Source organism: Patella vulgata, chromosome 1 (assembly GCF_932274485.2).
Source record: "Patella vulgata chromosome 1, xgPatVulg1.2, whole genome shotgun sequence".
Lineage (NCBI taxonomy): Eukaryota > Metazoa > Mollusca > Gastropoda > Patellidae > Patella > Patella vulgata.
In genome coordinates this window covers 35,080,750-35,107,068 of record NC_065879.2, presented here as the reverse complement: position 1 = coordinate 35,107,068, position 26,319 = coordinate 35,080,750, and the positions used below count along the sequence as shown (strand labels likewise).

Genomic DNA, 26,319 nt, shown 5'->3' with positions numbered 1-26,319 from the left:
AAAACCTGCTTTTCAAAACAAACTTTTCATAATGCAAGAGGTTCATACTTTCTTGCCCCGTAGGTATGTTAGGTGCTGCATTGGCAGATTTCACTGGTTTATATGGAGGACAGAATATTTAGGTCATACTTTTTCTCTGTGTATAAATTCACCTAATTATCCAAAAAGTTAAATAATTTCGACGCGCGTCCGCTGAACCAATAGTGGTTTTTTTTTCCATGCCATGATTTTGCAGTTCAGTTACGCCAGGAAGTTTACCAATTTGGTTACATGCAAAATTTGATACGGATTTATCCCTTCATCGCTGAGATATGGACATTAGTATATTGTGGAAATATGGTATATAGTCAAAAATTAAACATCACATTAACGCCACATTAACATTATTGTGTTTGTCACAGTTCAGCTGTTTGCTCATTTAGCACTGTTTATGTAACATGCAGTGTCAGTTTATTGTAACATGGGATCTAAGAGCAAAGCGACTGTAATAACGCCAGCTTGTGAGAAACATTCGCAAAATTTTAACACTTTGCGTCCAAACAAATACCCTGTGCATAGATCTCGATGTTGGGAGCCACGGCGGCTCAGTAAAGTAAGACATTATTGGCTCGCTAACCCGGAGGTCGAGTGTTCGATCCCGGCATCCGCCGAGAAAGTTCATCGGGATTTTCAGGCGTGGTTCCACCTTGTCAATTGCGCAGGATGGAGGGTGACTGGCAAGGGACAGCGAATAGTAGTGTACACATTTGTGTGCACGTAAAAGAACCCTTAACAGTTGGAATTCGAAATAAGAGTAGGCCGTAGTGTCGCTTCGCGGGCAAAATTTCCCTCATACCACACTGTATGGCGTATGCCCGTCTACATTATCCCAGTCGGAACAGAAAAGTAGGACGTTAAACCGCAATTCATTATATTATATTTCAGATCTCGATGTAAGTCCCATTTCGTTTCATTTAATTTTTGGTTTATTTTCGTATTTGTTTTAACTATTTTAAATAACCACACAACATTCTTGTTTTATAAATAAATATTTCACTGAACTAGCGGGCATGTCGCATTGGTATACACATGTAGGTAAGGACACTAGGTCGTAAATGAACCTTGCATTGGTGAGCGATATTATAACAGACATTTGATAAGATCAAATTATGTACATGTATATAATCTGGGTTTAAAATACTTTATACGCACGTCTCGTACTAGATATAAATGTGCTCAAACACGAAGTTGGTTAATCGGGCATTGGCCTGGTTTAAATAAATCTATCGCCAAATTACATTTGTATGTTTCAGGTTGGCTTTATGACATTACAGAATCCTACAATCTCGCTTATCATTGTGCTGGTAAGTCATGTTTTGAAAAGAGTTTCTAACATTTCTTTTTACAAAGGCAGTTCAAGGATGACTGTTTTGACAAAAATGTGGATTTAAAGTTGTATCATTTCATGAGGGCGACACGTACTCTCCATATTTGGATCCAGACCAATAAAACATGAATAGCGATAGCGTATGGATGGAACGAAAAATAAGGTCCCATGTACACCTTGGTGTGCATGTTAAAGATCCCATGACAGTTGAAATTCAATTGCAGTTCTACGTATATTAGTGGGGTTTTATATTATTTTTATGTAATAATATAGCAAGAAATCGCAGCTCGGGTCTGTTTTCCTTTGACAGTAAGACTGATCAGTGTTATAAACATCAGTTTAGGTCGAATCGAATTTAAACAAAATGTGACAAAAGTCGGTCTTAACAACTACTGCAATTTTTATCAAGCTTTCTGAACTTCGATAGTGACCTTTGTTAAATGTAATTCAAAAAAGGAATCGAGTCACTGTAAAACGCAAATCGACTGAATAGTGATTTTTGTTAACAGTTTGACAAATGGGGGTTCAGTTAATATAAACGATGGTGTAGACTGCATCGAGTTGATTGTTGTATTGATTTCTTCAAATATCTCGCCCACCCCACATGTGGTATCAAATTAACCAACATTACCCTGTGAATGTTTTAGGCAAGATTTAGGAAGGTCAGGATCATTTATTAGTTTAGCAGAGCCTAAAATGTATGCTGGACTGTTTTACTGCAATTAACAGAAGAACAGAACAGAACTTTATTCACAACTCAGATCAAATACATGACATGTGATAGGTTATTTACATATTTACAAGACGGGGGCTTTTAATTTCTTAGTCAATGGACATAAATTTGTTAAGTATTATCTTTAAAAACATACATAATTTTATAATTATTGATTGTTTGCTTGAATTAAAAAAATTATTATATTTAAAATTATTAGGTCTTGTATAATAATATCTGGATATATATTTTTCGCGTTCTTTAATAAAATAAGTACAATTGAAAAGGGCAGTGATATTCATCGCCGACTGTATTTACTTCACATAAAGGACAAATTCTTTGTTCAAAATCTACACTCGTCCATCTCCCGACCTCAACAGGGAGTCTATGGTTACATGTTCTATATCATGTAAAAGTATATTTATAATTATTCGGCAATGAGATAAGATACTGTTCTAATTTAAATTCGGTCTTATAGATTCTATAATTAACAGATTTATTCGATTTCTGGATATTTGACGACCAGGTTTGAATATACTGATCTTTTAGTCGTTGTAACAATTCATATTTCAGTTTAACTGGATTTCGCGCAAGTTGTGAGTTCCATACATAACTATATCCACATTCGTCAAGAGTATTTTTGATAGTCATTAGCCATTTATTAGTACGATTTACATCATTTTTTAACAGAGACTTATATAATAACAAAGAATACTTGCCAGTTTTACCACTTGTCATTTTAATCCAAAAGCTAACCATTCTATGCTTAATATAAATATTTAAAGGGTATCTCCCAGTTTCACCATATAACATATACTGAGGGTATTTCTTAAAAACTTGTTATGGATAGTTTCTATTGGGGGGTAATTCCCCAAATCCCCACATTTCACAACCGTACAGTAAAATCGGCAATATAGTATGATCAAAAAGTTTAAGTTGACAGTCAATTGGCAGATTGAGATTATGGATCCTCGAATACAAGAGGTATAGAGCTTTAGAAGCCTGCTTTTTAATTATTTGTTGCGCTTGCGCGAAGCTCCATCCTTTAGAGAATACAACGCCCAGATAATTATATGAATCACATATTTCTAAATCATGATTTAGTAAAGAGAAAGTTGCATTAGACTGACCTCTCGATCCAAAAATCACTACCTTGGTTTTATTTATGTTTACATTTAGTTTCCATAGAGTACAATATTCACCAAATATATTTAGCAATTTGTTCATATCATTTACATTGTCAGCAAATAATAGTATCATCAGCATATAGAAGTACAAATATTTTTAGATAGTTTAAAAGTTCATTTTCATAGTATTCTATTTGAACGCCTTTACAGTCATGTTTTAATAAAAAAAAAAGATTCGAGATCATTTAAATACAGTGCAAATAAAAGTGGGGTGAGATTTTTTTGGGAAAGGCTTCAGATATTTTGTTTTTATATTTCACAGAGGACTTTATGTCTTGATACATGTTGTAAATAGCATTAAAACATTTACCATTTATTATGTCAATTAAGTGTAATAATAGTAACGGATGATGTAAGGTAGCGGGAAAAGCGTACAAAAAAATGTCGAGGAAGCCGGGTTTCGAGCTAGTTATTAATAATGCAGAGGATGCTTTTATAGCTGATATATAAAAAATAACGTAATCCAAGGGAAGTAACTCCTTCATTGCTGCTGAACTGAAACGTTCATTTATGAAAAAAATCCCACCCCCATCAGTTATGATCTTGCGGCGGAAGGTTAAGGAAGTAAACAAACATGGGCTGAAGAAATCACCTACAAAAATGGCAACAGATCCGAAAGATTTCTTTAATCGAAAGTAGCAAAAAATGGATATGGTCAACACCCTTCGATATGTTAAAGATTGTGACATGTTGGGCTTTATGTGATTATAAGAATTAAGAATATTCACAAAAGGGTTATGCGCCACGAATAGGTATGGACTTAACATGGAAAGTCAATGTTTGTCGTAAATTATATATTCCTTTCATTCCAGGATTTGTTATTTTTGCTGGGTCATTTTTTGTTCTTATGGTACAAATTTTGGAACCAATGTCTTTCACGAATGAACTTTCTCCGGAGCTAGTCGTAGAAATTGAAGAAATAAAAACTGATAAAGACAACTGAAGCCTATATATGAATATTTGTTTTTATACATGTATATTATATAAATTTTGTTTATTTTTTGAACCCATCATTCTGTTATATTTGTGTACGAAAATGCTTAATAAAATGAATTAAACATATGTTGTTATTTGCATAATCATTATTATTAATTTTGAATTAACTTTAATGATATTAGGATGCTTATCCTATCTCGAAAGCCTGTTCCCGTTCTCGGGTATCTACTACCAGTAGCTTCAGCTTTTGAAACCCAGATACTGTTAGTGTTAGCTATAATTAGTAATGGATGTCCATACCCAATCTCACACTTAACACTGCTGTAAAGGAAGCAAATTTCTGTTCCAAATTATGACTGGTCAATGGTCCGATTAACAACCAATAGCTAACTGCGTAACAATATCATTACGCTTTAAACAGGGCTCCCAGTTGGACCAAATATGTTTACATAACGTTACGTCATGACTCACGATTTTATTATGCCCACTTAACCAGTGCATAGCAAAATATTTCAGAAAAACTAATTGCATGACAAACGAGGCTATCAAAACGAATACAATGTGGAGACGAACAACACTTTCACCGTTTTTAATACCTTAAATCACTGTCCAGAGTTTTAGGGAAGACCCCAGATTAAACGAAGGGCTGTCATGTTGCTGCTGTACTTTAGATAGATTTGATTAAACTGGAAGAATAGACACACTCCCTCAAAAGTATCAGAAGGCAATCCAGCAATGGCCACAGAGGGATTTCTCGGGCCATTGCTTCAGAAATATGTGGATATCGTACATGCAGCAAGGTATGCTTAATCTTTCACACTGGATCGCATATGTTCCTGTATCTTCTAATATTGAAGTGGCATACATTGATACCGAAGCTGACAATGCAATCAGAACTCTTCGGCGGGGGCGTACATAACGATTTTGTTACTGAGTGGGAGGGAGGTAGAAGCAAATATGAGACCGATTGATGGCAAATGCTCCTAGTACGAGTGACACGGTCTGGAGCCGAGATCCATAGGTACGGGTTTTCTAGGGGCCAGAAGCGGATCTAGAAGCTGAGAATAGCGGGTGAGGCGGCGGTTCCAAATCTAGGACGCCATCCACAATCCCACTCCACAATGAATGTCAACAAAATAATGGCTATAACACTTCGCGTCCCGGTACAACATAGATAGTATTGCCTATATAGTTGTTCGCCAATCGTTATCTCACCGGAAAACAGTTTGATTTAAGTTGACATAAAGTTCATGGCATATATGTTGATTGTTATTCATTATATTTATGTGAACCTTGTATGAATATAATAGTGCTGAGACAGTATAAGACAACAGAGGAGTGGAAAAATGACATCATAATGAAATCTGTTTTGTTCTTATTTTAATAAGAATTACTGTTTGATTTACAAAGCACTAACTAACTTGGCCAGGCCATGTTTTATTAGTCTAGATTAACCAATACAGTTATTACATCACAACTGTGACAGTATGATGTAACTTGACCTAAATAGAGAGTACTGTAGAAGTTAAAGGGCTACAGACACTTAGTTGCTTTCATGCAGATTCTATACCATTACATCTCCCTTCCTTTAAAGATTAATAATATTCATTACATAAACTATAAGCTTAGCTAACACAACATGGTTAGATTGATTTCCTATTAATTAAATATTAAACATTCAAACTCTGTAAATAAGAACTCCAACAATAATTTTTTAAAAACAAATTGTCTTTATAAATTTTACAGTTCCTCTGTCAGTCTTCTTGGAGCACGGACGTTTCTTTAAGACCTTCGTGAAACATTTTCGTTTCGCTGTTGCGCATTAACATTTTCACGTTCCAAATTATTTGGCATAGGATTTGGATTATTGAATTGAATGAAATCATCATCATTATCAAAATCATATTGAACTTTATCGCGAAACACAAATGGTTTACGGAATTCACATTTTAATAGATCTTTTCTATTTCTACGATATTCTACACGATCACTTGTCAAAACAATATATGACCTCGGAGCTACTTTGCGTTGCACTATAGCTCGCATTGACCACACTTTATTCACATTGTCACGCATGTGCACACTATCACCTTGAATCAACTTTGGCAATTCTCTTACGCGTTTATCATAATTCATTTTCTGCTTCCCTTTCCTTTCCTCCCTTTTCTTTTTGAAATTCTTGGCAGGTTTCGGATATAACAGTTTCTCTTTAATTGGTAAATTTGATCTCAATCGCCATCCATATAACATTTCACCAGGTGATTGACCATTTTCTAATGGAGTTGATCTGTATATGTGTAAACCCATATAAAAGTCACTTTTATCTTCAACAGATTGTCTGCGATATCACCTCGGTGGAAGCGGACGTAAAATACAACTAACTCATCAATAGATTTCTTTAGCAGAGTTTTGACAATACCAACAGCTTTCTCAACAAGCCCATTTGACTGGGGAAGATGAAGTGAGGACGTTGAAATTTTAAATTCATAGCTTCTAGCCAAGTCCTTATACTGTCGACTACTAAATTGAGTACCGTTGTCTGAAAAACTTCTCTTGGAATAGCATCATGATTCGAAAAAGCGCGCTTTTATTGCCATTGAGTTTTTACCAAGGACTATGTTCAAATTTTACCCAGTCGCCCCAGGGGCAAGAGAAAAACAGAGAACAATGACAGAACTTTATATATTATTCTTATGAGTCCAACATAGAATTCTTTCTCATTTCATTGATTAGGTCGTCGTGCTAGGCTGGTAGCGAACTCACAATACTCGTATTGCGCGTTGATCTGGACGCCTGTGGAGGAGACGTGCGTAACAGTACACTTACTTACCGGAAGTTGTGTAATGAGGTGGCGTGCATGCAATTTTCAATTCACTATAGAAAGATTATTTGAAGAAATTTAAAAATTATATGATTTTGAATGAAGAAATGATTTTCCGCGTGTACTTTTTGACATGACAAGTATTTCCCAACTTTTATAGTGCGACCTATACTCTCGGCGGATTAAGACTGATGGCGGTAAACTGGTGATGATAAACTCATCTACACCTACGGTATCAGTGAATGGCAGTACGAAAGTTCACTTTCAGTATAAAATCGAGGATGAATACTCAGTTTGATAAATGATGAAATTTATGGGATAATTAACAGTCATTTTCTATTTATCTATTTAAAGAGAGACCCCCACCGAACGTAGTAATAGCACCCCCCCACACACACACACACACACACACACACACACACCGCCGTCCAAAAATATTAACACATGTTTTATATATTTTAAAATTTGAACTTGATAAATCTATTCTTAATGTTCAAATTTACATTCACTTGTACAGGGTGACCCCAAAATAACAGAACACATAAAATTTTTATTAAATGCTTCAGATGTCCAGCAAATTACCTCCCAATTACCTCCCTTGTTTTCCTATTCTCCACCATGGAATAGCTATCTTCAAATTTGAAGTTGAAAATGATATTTTTGCCAATTTCTCAACTGGCAATAGTGAATTATAGGATTAATAGGATTATTCTTTAACAAGGTAGGACTGTTTATAGATACCATCTATTTTAGGGCTTTATTTTAATACCTTTTAAAAATATAACTTAAAAATATGAAATTGTAACTTTAACCGTATGATTCAATGCACAAGACTTTCCACCAGGAATGACCTCAAATGCTAGGATATTGACTCAATTTTTCAAAATTTTCTCAGGTTGCTCAGTGTTATAGGCACAATCATCATATATGGCATAAACTTTGTGTCAACTTAAATAAAACTGCTTTCCTACGAGACAACGATCGGCGAACAACTATATAATTATACAATACTGTCTATGTTCTACTGGGACGCTTAATGTTATAGCCAGTATTTTGTTGACATTCATTGTGGGGTGGGATTGTGGATGGCGCCCTAGATTTGTCATTTTATTTAAAATGAATGGTAGTATAAATAATGTTAACCTTTTGGCTTTTCGTAATGTCATACACTTTAAAGCGGCATATTATGACATTTATTTTACAAATATATCGCTAAGTAGTATTTTTAAATATGAACACTACGAGTATATTCAATAGACTGGGGAACACTGACTAAAGTGGATTATTAAATATTGAGTTATTTATTGACCGAGCGGTATACCTATTTGCTATAAACCGTGTTGGGTTCACCAATAGGCTTGGCAGGCTAAAGACTGGGGCCCCAAGATCTAAGGGACCTCCGACTAAAGTGTATAATATGTTTGACACTGTCAAAACACGCTTTCATCTTCCTATAGTCATGAGGTTGGGGGATTTGGAGGGGCCTCACAAGTGGAATAATCTAGGGTCTCTCTAGATCTAAATCATAATTATAAAACATAATGTGTTAACTGGGTCTAACATAACAAAGATGCAGCACAATGCAACACAATAGTTTGAAATTTGAACGTTAAGTTATATTTAAAGCATAGTTTTCACGAGTTAAAGAGGTTAACAACAGAGACCGTATGAATCGTATTATATATGACTTGTAACATTGACACCTGCTCAATATGCTCGCTGTTACTGCACAGAAAACCCCACCCCACTTCTCTATATGATTTCAGCTAAAACTGGCGTAAACCAGCAAATGTGTGCAATAACATTGAAAATGTCAAATTATCAGGGAAACCAAAGGAAGATTCCTTGCCCATGATTATCATTCTTTAGCACTTTACATCTCTAAATAGTGCTCTTGGATAACCGTTTTGTTTCTTTGCAGATGTACAAAACTATAGATTAATCTTTTACTAATCTATATTACTAATCTGGAACGTCTGCTTACCCCCCCCCCCCCCCCAACCCCACACAAAACAAAACAGTTATCCAAGAGTGAAAGATGTAAAGTGCTGTGATAATCAACATTACCACATATCCACCCCATTGGACCGACCACACCCAAATCCCTACCCGCATATCTCGGCAAAACCCCCTTATTCCCAAAATGACCCATCTGTCTCTTACCACTTGATAAGGTCGTCTGTCAAACAAGGTGGGTTTTCTCGGGTCCCCCGGTTTTATCTCACTGTTAAACACCCCTTCGCGCAAACAAGTTAATGGAATATTGAACTATTATGTTAGTCCCGAAATCACCTAGTTAGTGTCGATTGTTTGTATTTATTTTAAAATTAAAATGTTTATATTCATTTTTTCATGTCAACTATTAAGTTATTGCGTATTTACTTACTGCGCGATGTTTTATTTTAAAATTAACGAAATTGCACATGTTTCTTTCCAGTGTGTAATTCTCGACGCGACACTTCTCAGTTCATCAAAACTATCATTTGCGGCTGTGTTACAGCTCTGTCGGTTTCTTTGATAATATAAATAAACCTGAACTTGATTACCCAATCAACAATCTTAACCCCATTGATTAATTGTTAAGTCAGGTGGAATGTATATACGAGTAGAGCATTACACATTTGTAATAAACATGTGCATTGTAATAAACAAATGCAATTTCGTTAATTTTAAAATAAAACATCGTCCATTAAGTATATATGCAATAACTTAATCGTTGACATGAAAAAATAAATATAAACATATGCATATGTGGGAGGAAACTGGTGACCGTGTCTATTCATTTAGGTGGTAATGGACATGGCCGCGACATCGTCACCTGTGGATATATGCCGTAGAATAATTAGAATTTGTTCAATAGTGACGATATTCGAAGAATCGGTGAAATTTTGACAAGAGGGGCTTTTTCAAGGGCGACTAGTTTGGAACCGGAATCATTTAAAAGACAAAGAATGCGCGTTAATAGGTCATTAAAAGACAGATATAAAAATAATTTCGTGTGCTTTCCTGACATATTATACCCAATTTGTTTTTACAGGAACGCGTGCACTTGTAGACAGCGTGTTATAAGATGAAGAAATAATTATAGTAGAAGAAGACTTTTGAGTAGGCCACGAGACCGTTAAATGAACATTTTTAAATCAACCCCTAAAATATTATTTTATTCGGATGTTTGGCTGTTTATTTTATAAACCGATTTTATTTTGATGCATTTTTTAAATCTTTGTTAACTTCTTTTAAAACTCTTTTTTGTCTTGGAAACAAACTGCAAAGTTCAACAAGATGATTAATCTGAGTAGCAATCTAATATCTACCTGCCGATTGTAAAGGGAGATAACTGCGAAAATATTTTAATTTTCTGTAAATTATCGAATATTCGTTGCAATTATTACACTGATGTGCTGCTAATTGACGATATTAGGTTTGTATTTTATAATATTGGGTAGTATTTAGTAGTATTTGATAAGTATTTGGTAGTATTAGGTTATTATTTGCTTGAGTTGGGTGATATAGGGAGGCAAATGGAACAGCCAGACATCGGTAATCACATTCGAAGTACATTTCCCACGATATATCTCACTATTTTTGAAAAAAATCAAGTAATATGCTCATTAGGCACCATTATGTTGTAGTATTGGGTTGTATGTGGTGATATTGGAGTGCTATTCGGGTGGTATTGGGTAGTATTGGGTAAATCGTCCCGCCGCCTTTCACCCAGAATCGAAATCTACACACACAAAAAAACTGCTCTATAAAAACGTGGTCTTATAAATTCTTCTATTACCCCATTGAGTCACCGGACTATTATTATCAAATCCAAGGTTTGCTGCACTCTGTATCATATGGTCTTTCATTGAGTCAACTGGGGGGGGGGGGGTCGAATCCCCGGTTGTACGTGACAAGGAGTAGGGTCGCCTGTTCAACCCCGTGGGTTTTCTCCGGGTCCTCCGGTTTTCTCCCACTGCTAAAGACCCCAGACGCCACTGACGTCACAGTGACCGAATGCATATTCGGAATATTTATTCCTTAATTACCTATATACAGCCGGCGTGTGTATTCTTTAACGCCTGAAGGATTCCTTAATCCCCCTAATTAAATAAAACAATTGAATACGGAATAATTTGTTTTGTAATTCATTTTAATTTAAGATCCAATTTAGAGTGCCTACAACTTTTAAACTTTGAAGTCCTGAACTCTTAATTAATTTTTTACAATATGGAACTTATAGGACGAACACTTTTAATATGTAAAAAATATACGGGTCCAGTTATGTGGTTTTTACTGCGAGCACTTCGCTTTTCCACATAAAGTGTAGTGTCGTTAATATCTGTCATTAATTAATCAATCCGACTATAAAAGTTATACAGGCATGGGTCATAAATTAATTTCAAGTTGGTCTTAGCAGTGAGTATTAGTGGGATTAAGAATGTTGATTAGGTAATTATCTTTTTTTACGCCGGCCAGATCAAAGACATGACTGTGAGTGGAACGTGTGCGTAATACCTCACGAACGAACTAATGGTAGAATCATACACACACACATTAATTGTATAAAATAAATTAAGTTTTACTAATAAGTTGTTTAAAATTACTATATACCCAATAATTATTGCTCACCGGTGTTTTTGTAATCAAGTAGCCTCATATTGTTTGTTGATTAGGGTTTAAACAACATTTAATTGATGGATGGATAAACGTTTTTGATACGATTAGGTTATAATGTGTAACATCGGTTATCTTCTTTATAATAAAAGTATTTTACAATTGCATCTCCTATTTTAACTTTCATTATGACAAAGTGAGAAGATGACCCGCCCTCTCTTCCCACGACAACGATTTTCAAGCCATTTTTAAAACCGTGTTTTAAAGTGATTTTTAGATATACAAGAACTTTTAATTATTTTAAATCTGTTTTAAAGTGACGTTTAGATATACAAGAACTTTTTATTAATTAGTGTTTTTACCTAACTTCTATTTTTTATTTAAGTAAATAACTTAATCAAATCAACCTGTCCATAATATCATGCATTATGTATTGGACGTTAAATTTGTAATAAACAACAACAACAACAACAACAACAACATTGACAATAACAACAACAACAACAACATTGACAGTTTAATCACTCACCAAACGGCACCAGGAACTCCACGAATGATCCCGTGCAATTTTCGCGGCGAAGTTTAACCTCATTTACTACACCCGTAGTACATGGAACGGTACATGATAATAAGATACCAAACGTTGATTGGCAGAGAAATGAGTGCGATCTATTATACATGTTATGCATAGTCATCGGAAAATTCCATATTCACTGTAGTTGTTCTTTATGTTTAGAAATGGTTATTATTATTATATATAGCTAATAATAAATATATCGACAAATGACTGGCACCATTTGTATTTCTGTACTTAAGTTTGGGATATCAAGCATTACGGGGTTATCCAAATTACCGGTAAATGCGCTAATTTCTTGAGTCATCTTCATTTGACACGTGGCCTATTTAAACAAAGGCAGCTTAAATTGCTTTACGGCATGATGCGACATTTTAAATTCACTCTAAAATATTCCAATCACAAATGTCTAATCTATACCAATGAAAGACGATAATTCGGCGATTATGATTAGGCCAGTCACGTGGTAATTGGACCGTCAATAGACGCTTGCCCAGTTGCCGTGTGTATTGATAGTGCTATATTGTACATACGGTGAGATATTGTATAGATAATGTATATCCTATGTGTAGTGCCTGTGACGTCACCAGCTAATCAACCGGATTAAGGTCGTAATTGAAAAATCGAAAAGCGTTTTGGCGTGTCGGATACTTAAACGTTAACAGCGGACTTAATTTTAATCAGATTGGTGTGAACTTGCCGTAAAGTTGATATAGTAACCATGGGCTATACATACATGCAATTTAGATTTTTGATCTTACGTGGTCTTTAAGTTTAAAGGCAAAGAAACAGAAATCAATTCATAATATTTTAATTAATCTTGCTATTCTATTTTTTCTTTTGCAACCAATACATAGATAGACTACTAACTGATGATTGGGGTGTAAATGTATGAACACATCGTTGTTGTTGACTTCGGAGTTCGGACGCGCCCATGTGAATCCTAAAAAAACATGTTGAGTTTTCGTTAAAAACAAACCTACTAAAACACTCTTTAATTTTTACTTCTGCACAATTAATCATCATTTTGGACAGTATTATACAGTATTAAGCAAAACCAAAATGCTTACAAAAACTACGAAAATATTGAAATCGATCATTTCACAATTTTCAACTGCTGCATTTGGAAATTTCAAACTTCTAAACTGGAGAAATTCGTCACTACCGGATAGGAATACTTATCGGGTTGAAAAATTACCATGTAACTATAAGAATACCGTAAATTCTAAAGAGGAGTTCGAGAAATTAATCTGTATAAAATCCTGCAATGTCAAAAATCACATCGCTTGATTTGCCATTGACATTGAGATCTCACTGTGTCTCGCGCGAGAGGCAGAGAAACCAACCAACGAGACTCGTTGCCTGTCCATCTATATACGGTCCATGGTATACCTACACATGTAATGTAAATGAAATGGGGTTTAACATCCTACTGTTCTGGTTCTAACCTGGGCTAATGAAGACGGGCATACGCCATACAGTGTGCTATGAGGGAAATTTTGACCGGACAGTGTCGCTACGGCCTACTCTTATATCGAATTCCAACTGCAAAGGATCTTTTACGTGCACGCCAATATGTACACGGGACCTCGGTTTTTCGTCCCATCCGAACGACTAGACAGCTGTCCTTGTCAGGCCCTCCGTCCTGCACCACTGACACGGGGAAACCACGCCGGAAAATCTGGATGGACTTTCTCGGCCAATGCAGGGATCGTACACTCGACCTCCAGGCTAGCGAGCCAGCGTCTTACCCACTTAGCCACGTGATCCCCGTATATATCGGTACGGGAAATTTGTTTTATAATAGGCCTATATAATAAAGTACATTGTTGTAGCCTAAGGTGGTTTTTTTTGGGGGGGGGGGGGTATCAGACATTTTTGGCAGATAAAATACCCCAGTTGGCGGAAAAAATATGAACATTTTTTTTATATAAAAATTATTATCCATTTTGACGGAAAAGAACGAAATACAGTGTGAGCCCCGATTGCACGTATTCAAATGCGACCTGGAAAACTGAGACTACAACAACTTCCGAGGCGAAAAGTCGAAAATCGCAAATAGCGTGGTGTGTTAATTTCCTAATTTCTACTTTTCGAGTTGCATTTTGGCTTGGTATGCGTGTTGGCGCTTTCTTACTGACATCAATAAATACAAAAATATGACTAAGTCGAAAGTCGACAAGACGGTATACAAGTCAAAATGCAAGTCGAACATAAGAAATTAGGAAAAAACGAGGGGCGCTATTATCGCTGTGTGTTATTTCTTAATTTCCTATTTTCGAGTTGATTTTGGCTTGTATACCGTCTTGTCGCCTCACATTTTGTCGTAACTTCTACTTTCGTGTTCTGAAGAGGCGAAAAGTAGAAATTATGAATGGTAGTTATAGGCTTCCATAGTTTTATTCCCATTAAAATGATGTGAGAGTGATTTGAAGTAAACATTTGATAAATTAGTTGAATGTGTGTTAGTACAAATGAATCATCAAACCACGCGGAAAGGAATATTTTATTGTAAGTACATCTCACATAAGCAAAACTAGCTCAAATAATATACCTCTATAAATACCTACAAGCTGCGTGGTGTTACTATGGCCTTGACTGCATATTCTACAGCACATTCATTAATCCATTCATTTGATCGCGTTGCATGTAAACGGACTACAAATATAACCCACTGGGTTAATAAACTATGTACATTAAAATGTATATACGTTTCCTCTTGACTACGTTGATTCGGTTCGTGAGTATTTCTGAACAGTATGACCGTGCGAAACGGTTCTGTATGGTTGGGTGGATTAACATTGGAAATATTTGAAGGGTAAACAGCTGTCAGGTAAATCGTATTCTATGTTGGTAGACTGCAAAATACATATTGGAAATACCTTATTGTGTACTATGTTTGGTAAAAACCTATGTTATATACTATATATGTATAACTAGATATGACCGAAATGTGTTATTTTCCCAGTATACCGATAACTAACCAGTACGATAACAGATAGAACAGGGATTATTGATTTATGTGTGTAATTGGACGACATGGTCCGATGAGATACATACATTATAATTGCGTATAAACAAACCTTAAAAGAGGACCATAACACAAACATACGTTGTATAATTATATGGCGTGACATTACGTCGTGGTGTCGCCCCAATCACCTAGATTAAAGACACTGTCGTGCCTTTTGAAATATAGAGCCAAATGAGCTAAATTTAGTCGAGGGATGTGTTTTAAAATTAAAACCATTGTTCACGAACCTGACACTCGGCAAACCTCGGCAGATTCCGTTACTTTACATCTAGCCTCGGCTGTATGACGGTAAGTGATATGTACCTACACCTATGCAATTGCGATGCGGCACCGGTTTACTTATTAGGAAAAGTTGCCGCTTTTAAAAAGAAGTTATCAAAATTGCGTCGTTCGAAGCGTGTGTAGAATTTTTAGTGAAAAGTTGTCCTTTTTTTAAAAGAAAATCGGATAAACTTGAAAGAAAAATAGCTTCAGACTTTGAAATATGCGACCCTGACTGATGGTAGACAGGTGCTCAGGGGCGTAAATGTGGGGGTGGGGGGGAGGTACACCCCCCCCCCCCCCAGGAAAAAAAAATAGTCGGTCGCAAAATCAGTGCAGTCGGTATCAAAATCAGTGCAGTCGGTATCAAAATAAGTGCTGACTGCACACGTCACGCAAAACTTTAGTATAAAATAACCTTGTCAACTTATTGTGTTTCACTCTTATTCTGTTGTGAGTATGTAGGTCTAAGAACAAAATTTCCCCCAGGGAGAAAAATAGTCGGTTTCAAAATAAGTGCAGTCACTGCAGTCGGTCTCAAAATTATGCATCCCCGTCTTAATGAATTAATGAGGTAAACAAATAATGCCAGAATAGATCCCAAATACTAGTCGGTCGCAAAATCAGTGCAGTAGGTCGTAAGATATGAGCAGTCGGTATCAAAATAAGTGCTCACTGCACACGTCACTCTACTCACGCAAAACTTTAGTATAAAATAACCTTGTCGACTTATCATGTTTGAAAGAAAATGTTTTTCACCCCATGGCAAAAAAATAGTCGGTCCCAAAAAAAAGTGCTCACCGCAGTCGGTCTCAGACTAAATGAATTAATGGGGTGTTTTCTGACCATCAGAATTCTGCAAAATCTCTCCCCAAAGTCCAGGGCATTTCAGAGATCAAGTAAGCGCCCCATTGAGGTAAAGTGCCCTCAGGCCCAGTCCATTATGCCATCATTCTTCAACTCCTTCTCTGACTTTTACTATCTCATCAATATCGTATTCACAGTTACAGTGAATCGTCCAGTTAGTAGTACCACTAGTGAGTGAGTCGTGGGTCAAAAGACTGTAAAATTGTTAGTTCTACTCTCACAAAACAGGCGACATTGACAGATAGGCCTCAAGATTCTGTCCCATTTCTTATCCTCTCGTTAACGAGAATTGGGATCCATTTGCCATGACATTGACTAAAATTGTCAGGCCCATTCCCAAAAATTAAAAGCTCGGTTACACATCTCAAATTTTTTCGCGCCTGCGGCGCTCGATTCCATTATAACATCATTCTTCCACTCCTCTGTTGTCTTATACTGTCTCAGCACTATCATATTCACGGTTATACTGAACTGCTCAGTGTTATAGGCACAATCATATATGACATAAACTTTATGTCAACTTAAATAAAACTGCTTTCCAGCGAGACAACGATCGGCAAACAACTATACAATACCATCTATGTTCTAAAGGGACGCTTCATGTTATAGCCAGTATTTTGTTGACATTCATTGTGGGGTGGGATTGTGGCTGAGGTGGCGCCCTCGATTTGGACCCCCCACCCCTATCTAGATCCGCTACTTCACATGGTGCTCGGTTCCTGACTGCGTCACTCGTACTAGGGGTATGGGCATCAGTCGGTCGCATTTTCGCTAAACACCCCCCCCCCCTCAAACAAAATCGTTATGTACGCCCCTGCAGGTGCTGGCTGATCTACAACGGGATAATACATTGTAAAGCAGCGCGCTGACTGTGAGAAGAACGACAGGGCCAGGAGGCTTATCTTATCTATACAGCTGTCATATATTTTATATTGAAGCAGAAAGCGGAGCTTGTTATTGTAAATTTCAATTTTAAACAGCGCCATCTGTTATCTTAATGAGAATTTGCACCGCATCTTGTCACATTTGTGAAAATGTTTACGGGACTAAACAGATTACAATAACAGGGGCTTGTTCGTATAATCGAAATTCGGGGCCATTTAACCCATACGAAACCGCTTCTCAATCAGTTAATGATTACTAAAGGTAGGAAACCTTTTAAAGTTTCTCTAATTTCAAATCGAATTGGTCAACACGTTTTTTTACGTTCGAATTAATCAACACGTTTTTTTTACGTTCTCAGAATTATTGTAGTTTCTAACTAGATCGTTTTTATTTTTAAATTGTTGCCATTGATTACATCTTTGTATGCTCAATCACTTCGGATAAACTCTTTCGTGTTCACATCCGGGCGTAGACGGAAAAGAAACTGTTAGATTTTTTAAAGCTCTGTCCTTCACTTGCAAGAGGTATTGATGTAGGGCTGAGAAAAAGGTGTGCATAGTAGGTCGGAAGAGACGAACAAATGGAGTGCATCTGTGTACATATTGGTGTCTACATAAAAGAACCAGCGACAGTTGGAAATCGAAGAAGTGTAGGGGAAAATTCTCAAGCTCGCGCTATCTGCGTAAGCATAGCAGTAAAAATTGCAATGCTTTTGTCTCAAAATAACAGAAGCAGTTGACGGGGCATTAAAAGCCAATTCCGTTCCCTGAATTATTCTATTTGGTTGGATCTGAGTTTCTGTAATATATCATTTTATAGGTTTTGTTAGTCACCCGACCCATTTTGGACAGTTTCCGCTAAAATTCAAAATTGCGACAGAAGTATTCCTTCAATACCGATAGCAACTTTCAAGTGTGATATGTCGTTTCGGGGTTTGGGGAGGGGCGAGGGGGACAAGAAACATGAATATGCCATTTCCAAGCTGATAGACCTAATTTTAAAGGAGATGCCTAAGGGGTCAATGTGGATTCTGGAGTCTGTAATGCAGCATAATGTAGGATTGATATTTAGCGCTTTTGACCTTTTGCCTTATACTATTACGATCTTGTGGTAAACGTGTGGTACACAAAATAAATCGTATGCTTCCAAGTTACAGAATATTTTTATTTTCAAAATATTAGTAACCGCTTCCGAATTGGGGCATTTATAATATTTATAAACTGTATATATGTAGTCACATAACTCCCAACACATTTAAGGGTTAAATAGAAGTTATATTGCCAAATCTGAGTAAATTTTCATAATGGCGGAATGGGTATCTCCGAAACGCAGTAAGGGTCGCACTCAGATGATAAGTCTGAAATTAGTTGAAGAATTTTGATAACTGTTACTTGTTGAAAATTAGTCTACTTAAATTGCTTGATCCCAAAGTTTTTGGTGAAGGCACCTTGATTGCACAAATTTTGGGCCCCTCGTAAACCCCTTGATTTGTTTCAACTAAATTTGGTAGGTATGTTGTTTGAGTGGTGCTTGTCCAGATCCGTTCATGCGCCAGACATCCATTTCATGGGGAATCCACTCAAAGAGTGAACTCAAAATTAAGTTTGTTGAAATTTGAAATTATCGCTGTTACCATTGTTGTAAAAGGTTTATTTCATCTGATTTTATATAATTGTATGAAAAGTTTCTTTTCGTACATTTCTCGGTAGTAGGCCCAATACTGGATTTGCGGTCGGGGCAAATAATGACCTCCGGCTTCATCAAACATTGTAGACTTCTTGATTCTCCTAACAGTCAAGATGGGATGCAGCCTAATTCAGAACCTATTGCCAGGATTATGCTGGAGCTGCTTTTAACAGAATAATTTGACTAAATATTTCAATACAAATTTATCTAAAAACTGGTCCAGCATAATCCTGGCAATAGGTTAGAAATTTATCTGCAATCCATTATGACTTTTAGAAGATTCGCCATCTCCCCTCCCTTCCTCCAATTCCACGCCTCTGGTCCATTGCCTGCCCAGTTGAAAAATATTGGACAAGCATATCTACTAAATTTTGTTTAAAGGGTTTGGAGGAGTTGAAAATTTGCTGTATCAAAATGTTGTTTCACCCAAACTATGGGATCCAGCAATTGCATTCGATAAGTAACATTCATGCCAATAATAGTTATCAAAATTCTCTAATTTCTCTCAGACAAACTCTTACCTTTATCATCTTAGGATGATTCTTACCACATTTCAGAAATATTCATTCAGCCATTATGATAAAGAAACAGATTTTGTATAAAATATCTTCTTTTTGACCTTAAAATGTGTTGGGACCTGAGTGCCTATACCCTTTCAAACGACTATGAATGCCCCAATTTCGATGCGCTCAATATTATTCGAAAAGAAAACTATTCAGTGACATGGAAGCATACATTTTGTAGGATGTGCCACGTGTATGTCACTAGATCGCTATAGTTTTATGCAAAAGGTCAAAAGAGCTGACTGTCTACCTACCCTACATTATTCTGCATTACAGACTCCAGAATTCACCATCTCCTATTAGGAATGTCTGGAAAGTAGAGAATAGGAAGTGTTTGTCTATATGATACACACCAGATGCTCTATGTCTAGGCGTTTAAAACATCTCACTCTGCTGAGTGTTTAAGTCTCATAGATGACTCAAAATTCTCAGACTTGCCGCAGATTTGAGAGTCACAGTGCGGAATACATTAAATATTGCATTATAATGTATTATGATAGCGACAATTTATGCCATATCCTTTAAAATTGGTTCTATCATCTTGGAAACGGCACATTCGTGTTTCTCGTCCTCCACGAACCTTGAAACTACATATCACACGTATATGTTGCTATTGGTACTTTTGGATCAAATTTCCGTCGCCATTTTGGATTTTGGCTGTTATATTGGATCAAGCGTTTTTGAAATGAATCGGAAACTGTCCAAAATGTGTCGGGTGACCAACAAAACCTATAAAATAATATATTACAAGGGTCATTTTGCCAACAATGGTTGTCAAGGTCAATTTCAAGCCAATTTAGCCGCCATCTTGGATTTTTAGCCCTCCTGAAGTTTGCCTGTAGATTTCAGAGGTAGCAAGCTACAAATATCTTCACTAGGGTCCCCTCTATCAGAAACCATCTTCAAACCTTGTTCCCCGACAAATGGTCAAATGTAAACCGACTATGTGTTTATTACGCAGTTTAAGTCTACATTTTAAATAACATATTTGCCCAATGAACGAAGATGTTCACATCAATATCTCTCTCTCTCTCTCTCTCTCTCCCCCTCTCTCTCTCCGTGTGGGTGTGTGTGTGGATGTATGTGTGAATGTGTTTATGTAATATGTATTATTTATTTTAAAGATATGGCAAAAAAGAAGGACATAGATCAAGGATGGGCCTGGGTTGTATTGTTTGCAGCCTTTACAAGCTTAGGAATCTACACGATGATAACCTTATCAACTGGCATATTTCAGGTGGAATTTTTAAAGGAATTTGAAGGAACTCGCAGTAAAATATCATTAATTGGTTCTACTCATATAGGATTAAATTTATTTTTAGGTAGGTAAAAGAACTCCCTTTCATGGATACTACCTTCACCTGCCTTATTCAAATAGTAAATATAGCCATATAAATACGCCCACACAGCAGCTTTGCCAACACTGTAGCTTATCACAAAGAAAAGATAAAACTTGGATGTTGAGCAAATTGGATAAGGATCTAGGGTTCATCCTTTTATAAACCCCATTGCTTCCAACCAAATTTCAAACAAAAACAAATCTGTTAAAACCTATAACCTATATAGCGTTCAGAGGGTTTTCGGCAACGTTCTTGTACTTTTCCTATTTAGCTTGCATTTTAAAGATATATTGTCCCGAAAGTCTGGCAAATTTGGTATGTATATATATGGAAAGTATAGACACTCAAGTAATCTTACTTGAAAAATACTGGATTACCCGAAAAATAGCCATGGGGCAAACACTGTGCAAAAATGTCAGGGTATCACTAACTGGCAACCCGACTGTTGTCTGCCAGCTTATTGTGCTAGCTTGACTGAGGGAGCGGTTGTCAAATTTTAAAACGGCGGAAAAAGAAGTTGACAGAAAATTTAAAACGGCGGAAAAAGAAGTTGACAGAAAATAATTAAGAATTTGCTTAGGTCTCAATATGCACGATAAATGGACAGTAAGTAATAGAAAATACGGTCTGAAAAATGGACCCTCCCACAATGAATTGAGTTGACGGCAGTTTATTTATAGCTTGTGGTATATCCCCCACGAAAACAAAGTTTTGAGAGGGATTTGAAGCAAATTTTTGAATATGTTTTTAGTCCAAATATATCATCAAATCACACAGTTTGTACGCGGCTACGATTACAAACACGATTGTATAATTCTTTGGAGATTCTAACAATACTAACATTTTTGTCTAATTATATATTTTAGGTATATTGGCAAGTGTCATTTGTAATATTTTCTCAATACGATTTAGTTCAATGTTAGGTGCCGCCATTTACACATTTGGACTCATGCTATCATCATTTTCAACAACATTTGAAGAACTGCTGCTGTTTTATGGAATTTTAACAGGTAATTATATATTATTCCAGCGTGCGATATATTGGCCTACTCTACTCTACTGTCCATACTGTGCTGTCACTGAGAACTATTACGCTCGTTACACGCCAAGGGCGTTGCTACGACGTTTCAATAGACCCACGGTGCATTCTTATTACGATCCACATCCACTAGCTGCGAAGACCGTGATGATGTAGACGACCATCCTGGACCCCTACCTCGTCTTGTGGACAGTGGAGCCGTCCTTATGTGACCGTAACAAACAGACCAAGAACTTACTGTAAGCTAGTGTAAGCTACCCCGTTTCATGGATTTCACAATTCAGCTTGGTTGAAATATGTTGAAAGTCAGGGTGCGCAAAGATATGGACGACTGATCGCAGTAGAGTATGATATGGAGCTAAATGAAACCATGAGAATATTTTTAAAAATATATATTTGAGACAATGATCAATTTATATTTTTAATTGGAATATCTTTCTAATGAAAGTCTACTGCGAGCAATCTCTGGTGCAAGTTATTGTTTACGGGTAACTCTCCTTTTGTATGTTTCAGGTATTGGATCTGGAATATTTTATACGTCAGCAAACGTCATCACCAGCCATTATTTTCACAAAAAGAGACTGTTCGCTTGTGGTATAACATTCTCTAGTCCAGGAATTGGGTACATGTTCGGTCCTACATTAATCAGATATCTAATAGAATTGTATGGCTGGAGATCAGCTATGGCCATAATGAGCTGTATTATGGCCCACACTTTAATTTTAACAGCGCTCTTCTTCCCAATGCATGAAGGTAATAAATCCAATTATTGCCCCAGTAAATGTATAAAACGGGACACAAAAAGTAACAAAAGCTTAAAAGTAAGTATGCAAGATCCCTTGAATAGCCATCCATTATTGCAAAACTCCAATCAGAACTCAAACACTCATCCTAAAATTGAGGACCACGATAGTCTGCTGACTGGGCCACCAATGGTACAGATATGCCACCGCACGTCAGAAAATGATCGTACATACGAGAGGAACACCTGTCGGAATGCCACAGAGGATAGATCTCCCGAAATGCTCAAATCGCAACAAGGATCCAAATCACTTCCATTTAGAAACGAGTTCAATAATAGTGACAGTTCCATTAATTCTAGCAATATTCGTGAAAACATCAAAGATAGTGTCTTGATGCCACTGCCCAAGACAGAAAACATACTTCTCAACAGTACACGATCGCTTTCATCCGTTTCTCGTCGACATCTTCACACATCTGACAACTTGATGTGGGCGTCTCACTCCAGTATTCAGTATCTAGGTAATCAACTTGCTGACGAGGAGAATATACCAACCACTAATAAATCCTCATGTAAACCTAATTTGAGTGTGCTCAAGAACAAAGCGTTGTGGTGTTTAAGTTTAAGTCAGTTCTTTATCATGTGTGGCTACTGTGTGAACTTTATTCATTATCCATCCATGATTCTTTCGAAGGGAATAGACATATCTGTGGTACCTCAGTTGTACATAACACGGGGTATAAGTCTGATTGTAGCACGAATTCTAGGCGGTTTATTTTGTGGAAGTTCAAACATAAACATTCTTGTGATTAGTTTTGGATGTCAAATGTTATTAGGAGTTGTAGTGTTCTGTCTACCATTTCTAGGTGATACCATTTGGGCCTATCATCTCTGTCAGTTCTTATTTGCCTTTTATTATGGGGGAACCTATGTTGTTCTCAGTCAAATTCTGGTATTAATATTAGGGCTTAACAATTTGGCTACAGGATTTGGTATTCAAATGATGATGGCAGGAATCGCATATTTCATTACACCAAGTTTAGCAGGTAGGTTAGATTTTTGTGTCATTTAATTATACCAACGGGGTCACAATTCAGACCTGCTAAACAAACAATTAAAAGATAGGTCTCGAGTGATTTTAGATTCTATATTATTATTTAAAAAACTATTACTTATATTTTCTTAGTGATACTGACAATGTATCTTGTACTTTTAAAATACCATTATTTACGTACGCTTTGCTTTAAATTCTCCAAAAGTAGTTCCTTTCTTTTTTGTTTTTTTTTTTGTTTTAGGTTGGCTATACGATATTACAGATTCTTACGACCTGGCATACTTTTTTTCTGGTAAGAGAGTTGGAGGTGGGGGACAAAGGGTCTAAAAATTAGGGGGGGGGGGGGTCTTTGGCTAAAGACGTGCAATGATTTTCTTACACACACAATAGTCAGTCTTATCTTAAGCATACGTCATCATCCTTGGCTTTGCTCAGTTGTTGTTAAACCACATAGTTCATCTACTTCTAGTCGTGCGGTTGAGGGATTGGGAGGTGTCTTGTAAGTGGAACAACCTTGGACCCTTCTTCATCTGAAATCGGCATTGCATATCCTACGTGTATTTCCAACATTAATCAAAATTTGAAGATATTTTGGGAGACACAATAAGTAAGTTTTTTTAACAGATGACTATCTTAGTGTTGTTGGCCCAAGACAACTTGACTTTTTTTAAGAAGACACCCCAAATATATTTTAGTAAATGAAATCGGCGGTAAAGACATTTATATCACACATCAGCCATACCTTCTTCGTCTGAAACCGACATTGCATATTCTACATGTATTTCCAACATTAATCATAATTTGAAGATATTTTGGGAGACACAATAAGTAGGTTTTCTTAACACATGACTATCTTAGTGTTGTTGGTCCAAGATACTAGACCTTTTTTTAAGAAGACACCCCAAATATATTTTAGTCAATTAAACCGGCCGGAAAGACATTTATATCACACATCAGCCATATCTTGTCGACAGTAGCTTTTCGAAAAGAAAACTTAGATGTTGACCAAATTTGATATGGAAAGTATCCTTCAAGACATCTGATCTCTATGGTGTGCACAAGCTCCAAAGAACTATAGGCTGTTCAAACTCTAAGCTGTGTCCTGTTCTGGAAGGGGCATTACTCTGGTGTTTCTCCCTGTTGTTCTTTATCAATCGCGCTATTGAAGACGGAAGACACTTATAAACCTTTAGTCCACATACCTGCGGCTATATCTCAACTGGTTAGCCATGCCATTATGGTTCCCGTAATGTGATGGTTGAGATTATCAGGTCGTTTAAGCAATGGCCCAGATGTTTCTAATATTATAAAATCCAAAACGCCCCAATTCATAGACAAAATACGGTCATCCCCTTTAGAAAATTTAGTGTAACATGTTTGTTCCATGTGACCAGAATTTGCAGAAATGGGTTTAGTTTATTCCCAACCTACAATTTCCAACAAATATAAAAAAATACCAAGTCAGAGAGGATAATATTTTTTGAATGCTGTCATTTTCTTTTCTTTTTTTACTTTTGCAGGGTCGATTATTTTTGCCGGTGCATTTTTTGTCCCGATGATACAGATTTTTGAACAAAACTCTTTCACCAATGATATAAACCAAGACATCGAAATAGAAGAGGAGTAAATAATTATAATATTAAATTTTTCACAAAAGATAACGGTATTTACTTTATTATGTGTAATATCAATATATAATCTATTGATGGATATGGATGTTTTATGGAATCCTTGCTTTTTGATGACATCAATTCAGGTTATGTTTTATCTCCAGATTTTATAATTCAGGTTTCTAGTCCGTATAAGACACATAGAAATAGATTGCACAAAATTAAAACACTTATATACTACTTCTGGAGTTTATTAACATGCTACGTTTCATTACACATATAGCTATCGTTAGCAAGCAAATTTTCTTGATAACCATAAACTTCCGAAGTAGTATAGCCATATAAGTGATTTACTCAGATTGCTAGTGTTTGAGTACAATAAATTAGAATATTTGACGTTTCTAATGTTGGGTGTTTTATCGATTCATGTCTTTAAAAACGAATCATGATATAACAAGTTCTATTATGTGACGTAAATGTGTATTATTACTTAGTATTTAATTTTATATAGCCAAAAGGGGAGATAACCATTAATTTGCCACTAAGATAAAAGGATGAAATGGAATAATGTGATTTAGTGTTCTGCACCACAAGGATAATGACGACGTGAATGTGGTATCCAGATGAGATAAATGTTGCCGAACCTTCTCTTCTTTCGAATTCTAACTGTCAAGGGTTCTTTTACGTGATTGCCAACGCGTACACGGAACCTCGGTTCTTCGTCACATCCACACGACTAGACACTTGTCAGTGCCAGGACTTCCGTCTACACCACTGACAAGGGCCAACCACATTGGAAATCCGAAGATACTTTCTCGACCAACATCGTAATCGAACACCGAAATTGAGTCAGCGCCTTACTCACTAAATTCCCTTTGCCCCCTCCCCCACACAATTAGAACAAATAAACAGCATAACTCTAAAATCAACCAACATTTGTTCATCACATACATACAAAATGCCCCCAGTTTGGCATGTTTAGTAGCTTAAAGATACATTATGGGAGATTAGATGAAGAGTTGGCAGTTCTCACTATAATA

General features: G+C 36.4%; 2 protein-coding genes and 1 long non-coding RNA gene across 8 annotated transcripts in view; 2 read left to right on the top strand and 1 right to left on the bottom strand.

Annotated features, from left to right (window-relative positions):
- The window catches only part of LOC126828465 (monocarboxylate transporter 14), a 28,718-nt gene extending 24,391 nt beyond the window's left edge, over nucleotides 1–4,327 (top strand). For all 5 annotated transcript variants that reach the window (XM_050558205.2, XM_050558214.2, XM_050558232.1 and 2 more), the window contains 2 exons: nucleotides 1,293–1,343; nucleotides 4,078–4,327. In XM_050558205.2, coding sequence (XP_050414162.1) covers nucleotides 1,293–1,343; nucleotides 4,078–4,208 — 182 coding nt within the window. In that variant the 3' untranslated portion in view covers nucleotides 4,209–4,327. The remainder of the gene's footprint in view (nucleotides 1–1,292; nucleotides 1,344–4,077) is intronic.
- Nucleotides 4,328–14,640: 10,313 nt separating this feature from the next.
- On the top strand, nucleotides 14,641–26,242 carry LOC126820800 (monocarboxylate transporter 5). 2 transcript variants are annotated; one of them, XM_050548933.2, is made up of 6 exons: nucleotides 14,641–14,709; nucleotides 20,619–20,816; nucleotides 21,701–21,844; nucleotides 22,387–23,661; nucleotides 23,911–23,961; nucleotides 25,190–26,242. In XM_050548933.2, exons 1-6 carry the CDS (start codon nucleotides 14,673–14,675, stop codon nucleotides 25,294–25,296), a joined length of 1,812 nt encoding a protein of 603 aa, XP_050404890.1. In that variant the 5' UTR covers nucleotides 14,641–14,672; the 3' UTR covers nucleotides 25,297–26,242. The 2 variants fall into 2 exon arrangements, with proteins under 2 accessions (XP_050404890.1, XP_050404894.1); XM_050548937.2 differs by lacking the exon at nucleotides 14,641–14,709 and adding an exon at nucleotides 14,825–15,031.
- Nucleotides 14,691–15,374, bottom strand: LOC126820834 (uncharacterized). The gene is made up of 2 exons (XR_007680158.1): nucleotides 15,282–15,374; nucleotides 14,691–15,056 (listed from the first exon to the last, which is right to left on the bottom strand). It is a non-coding gene; the product is annotated as an uncharacterized LOC126820834 (long non-coding RNA).
- Nucleotides 26,243–26,319: the final 77 nt, after the last annotated feature.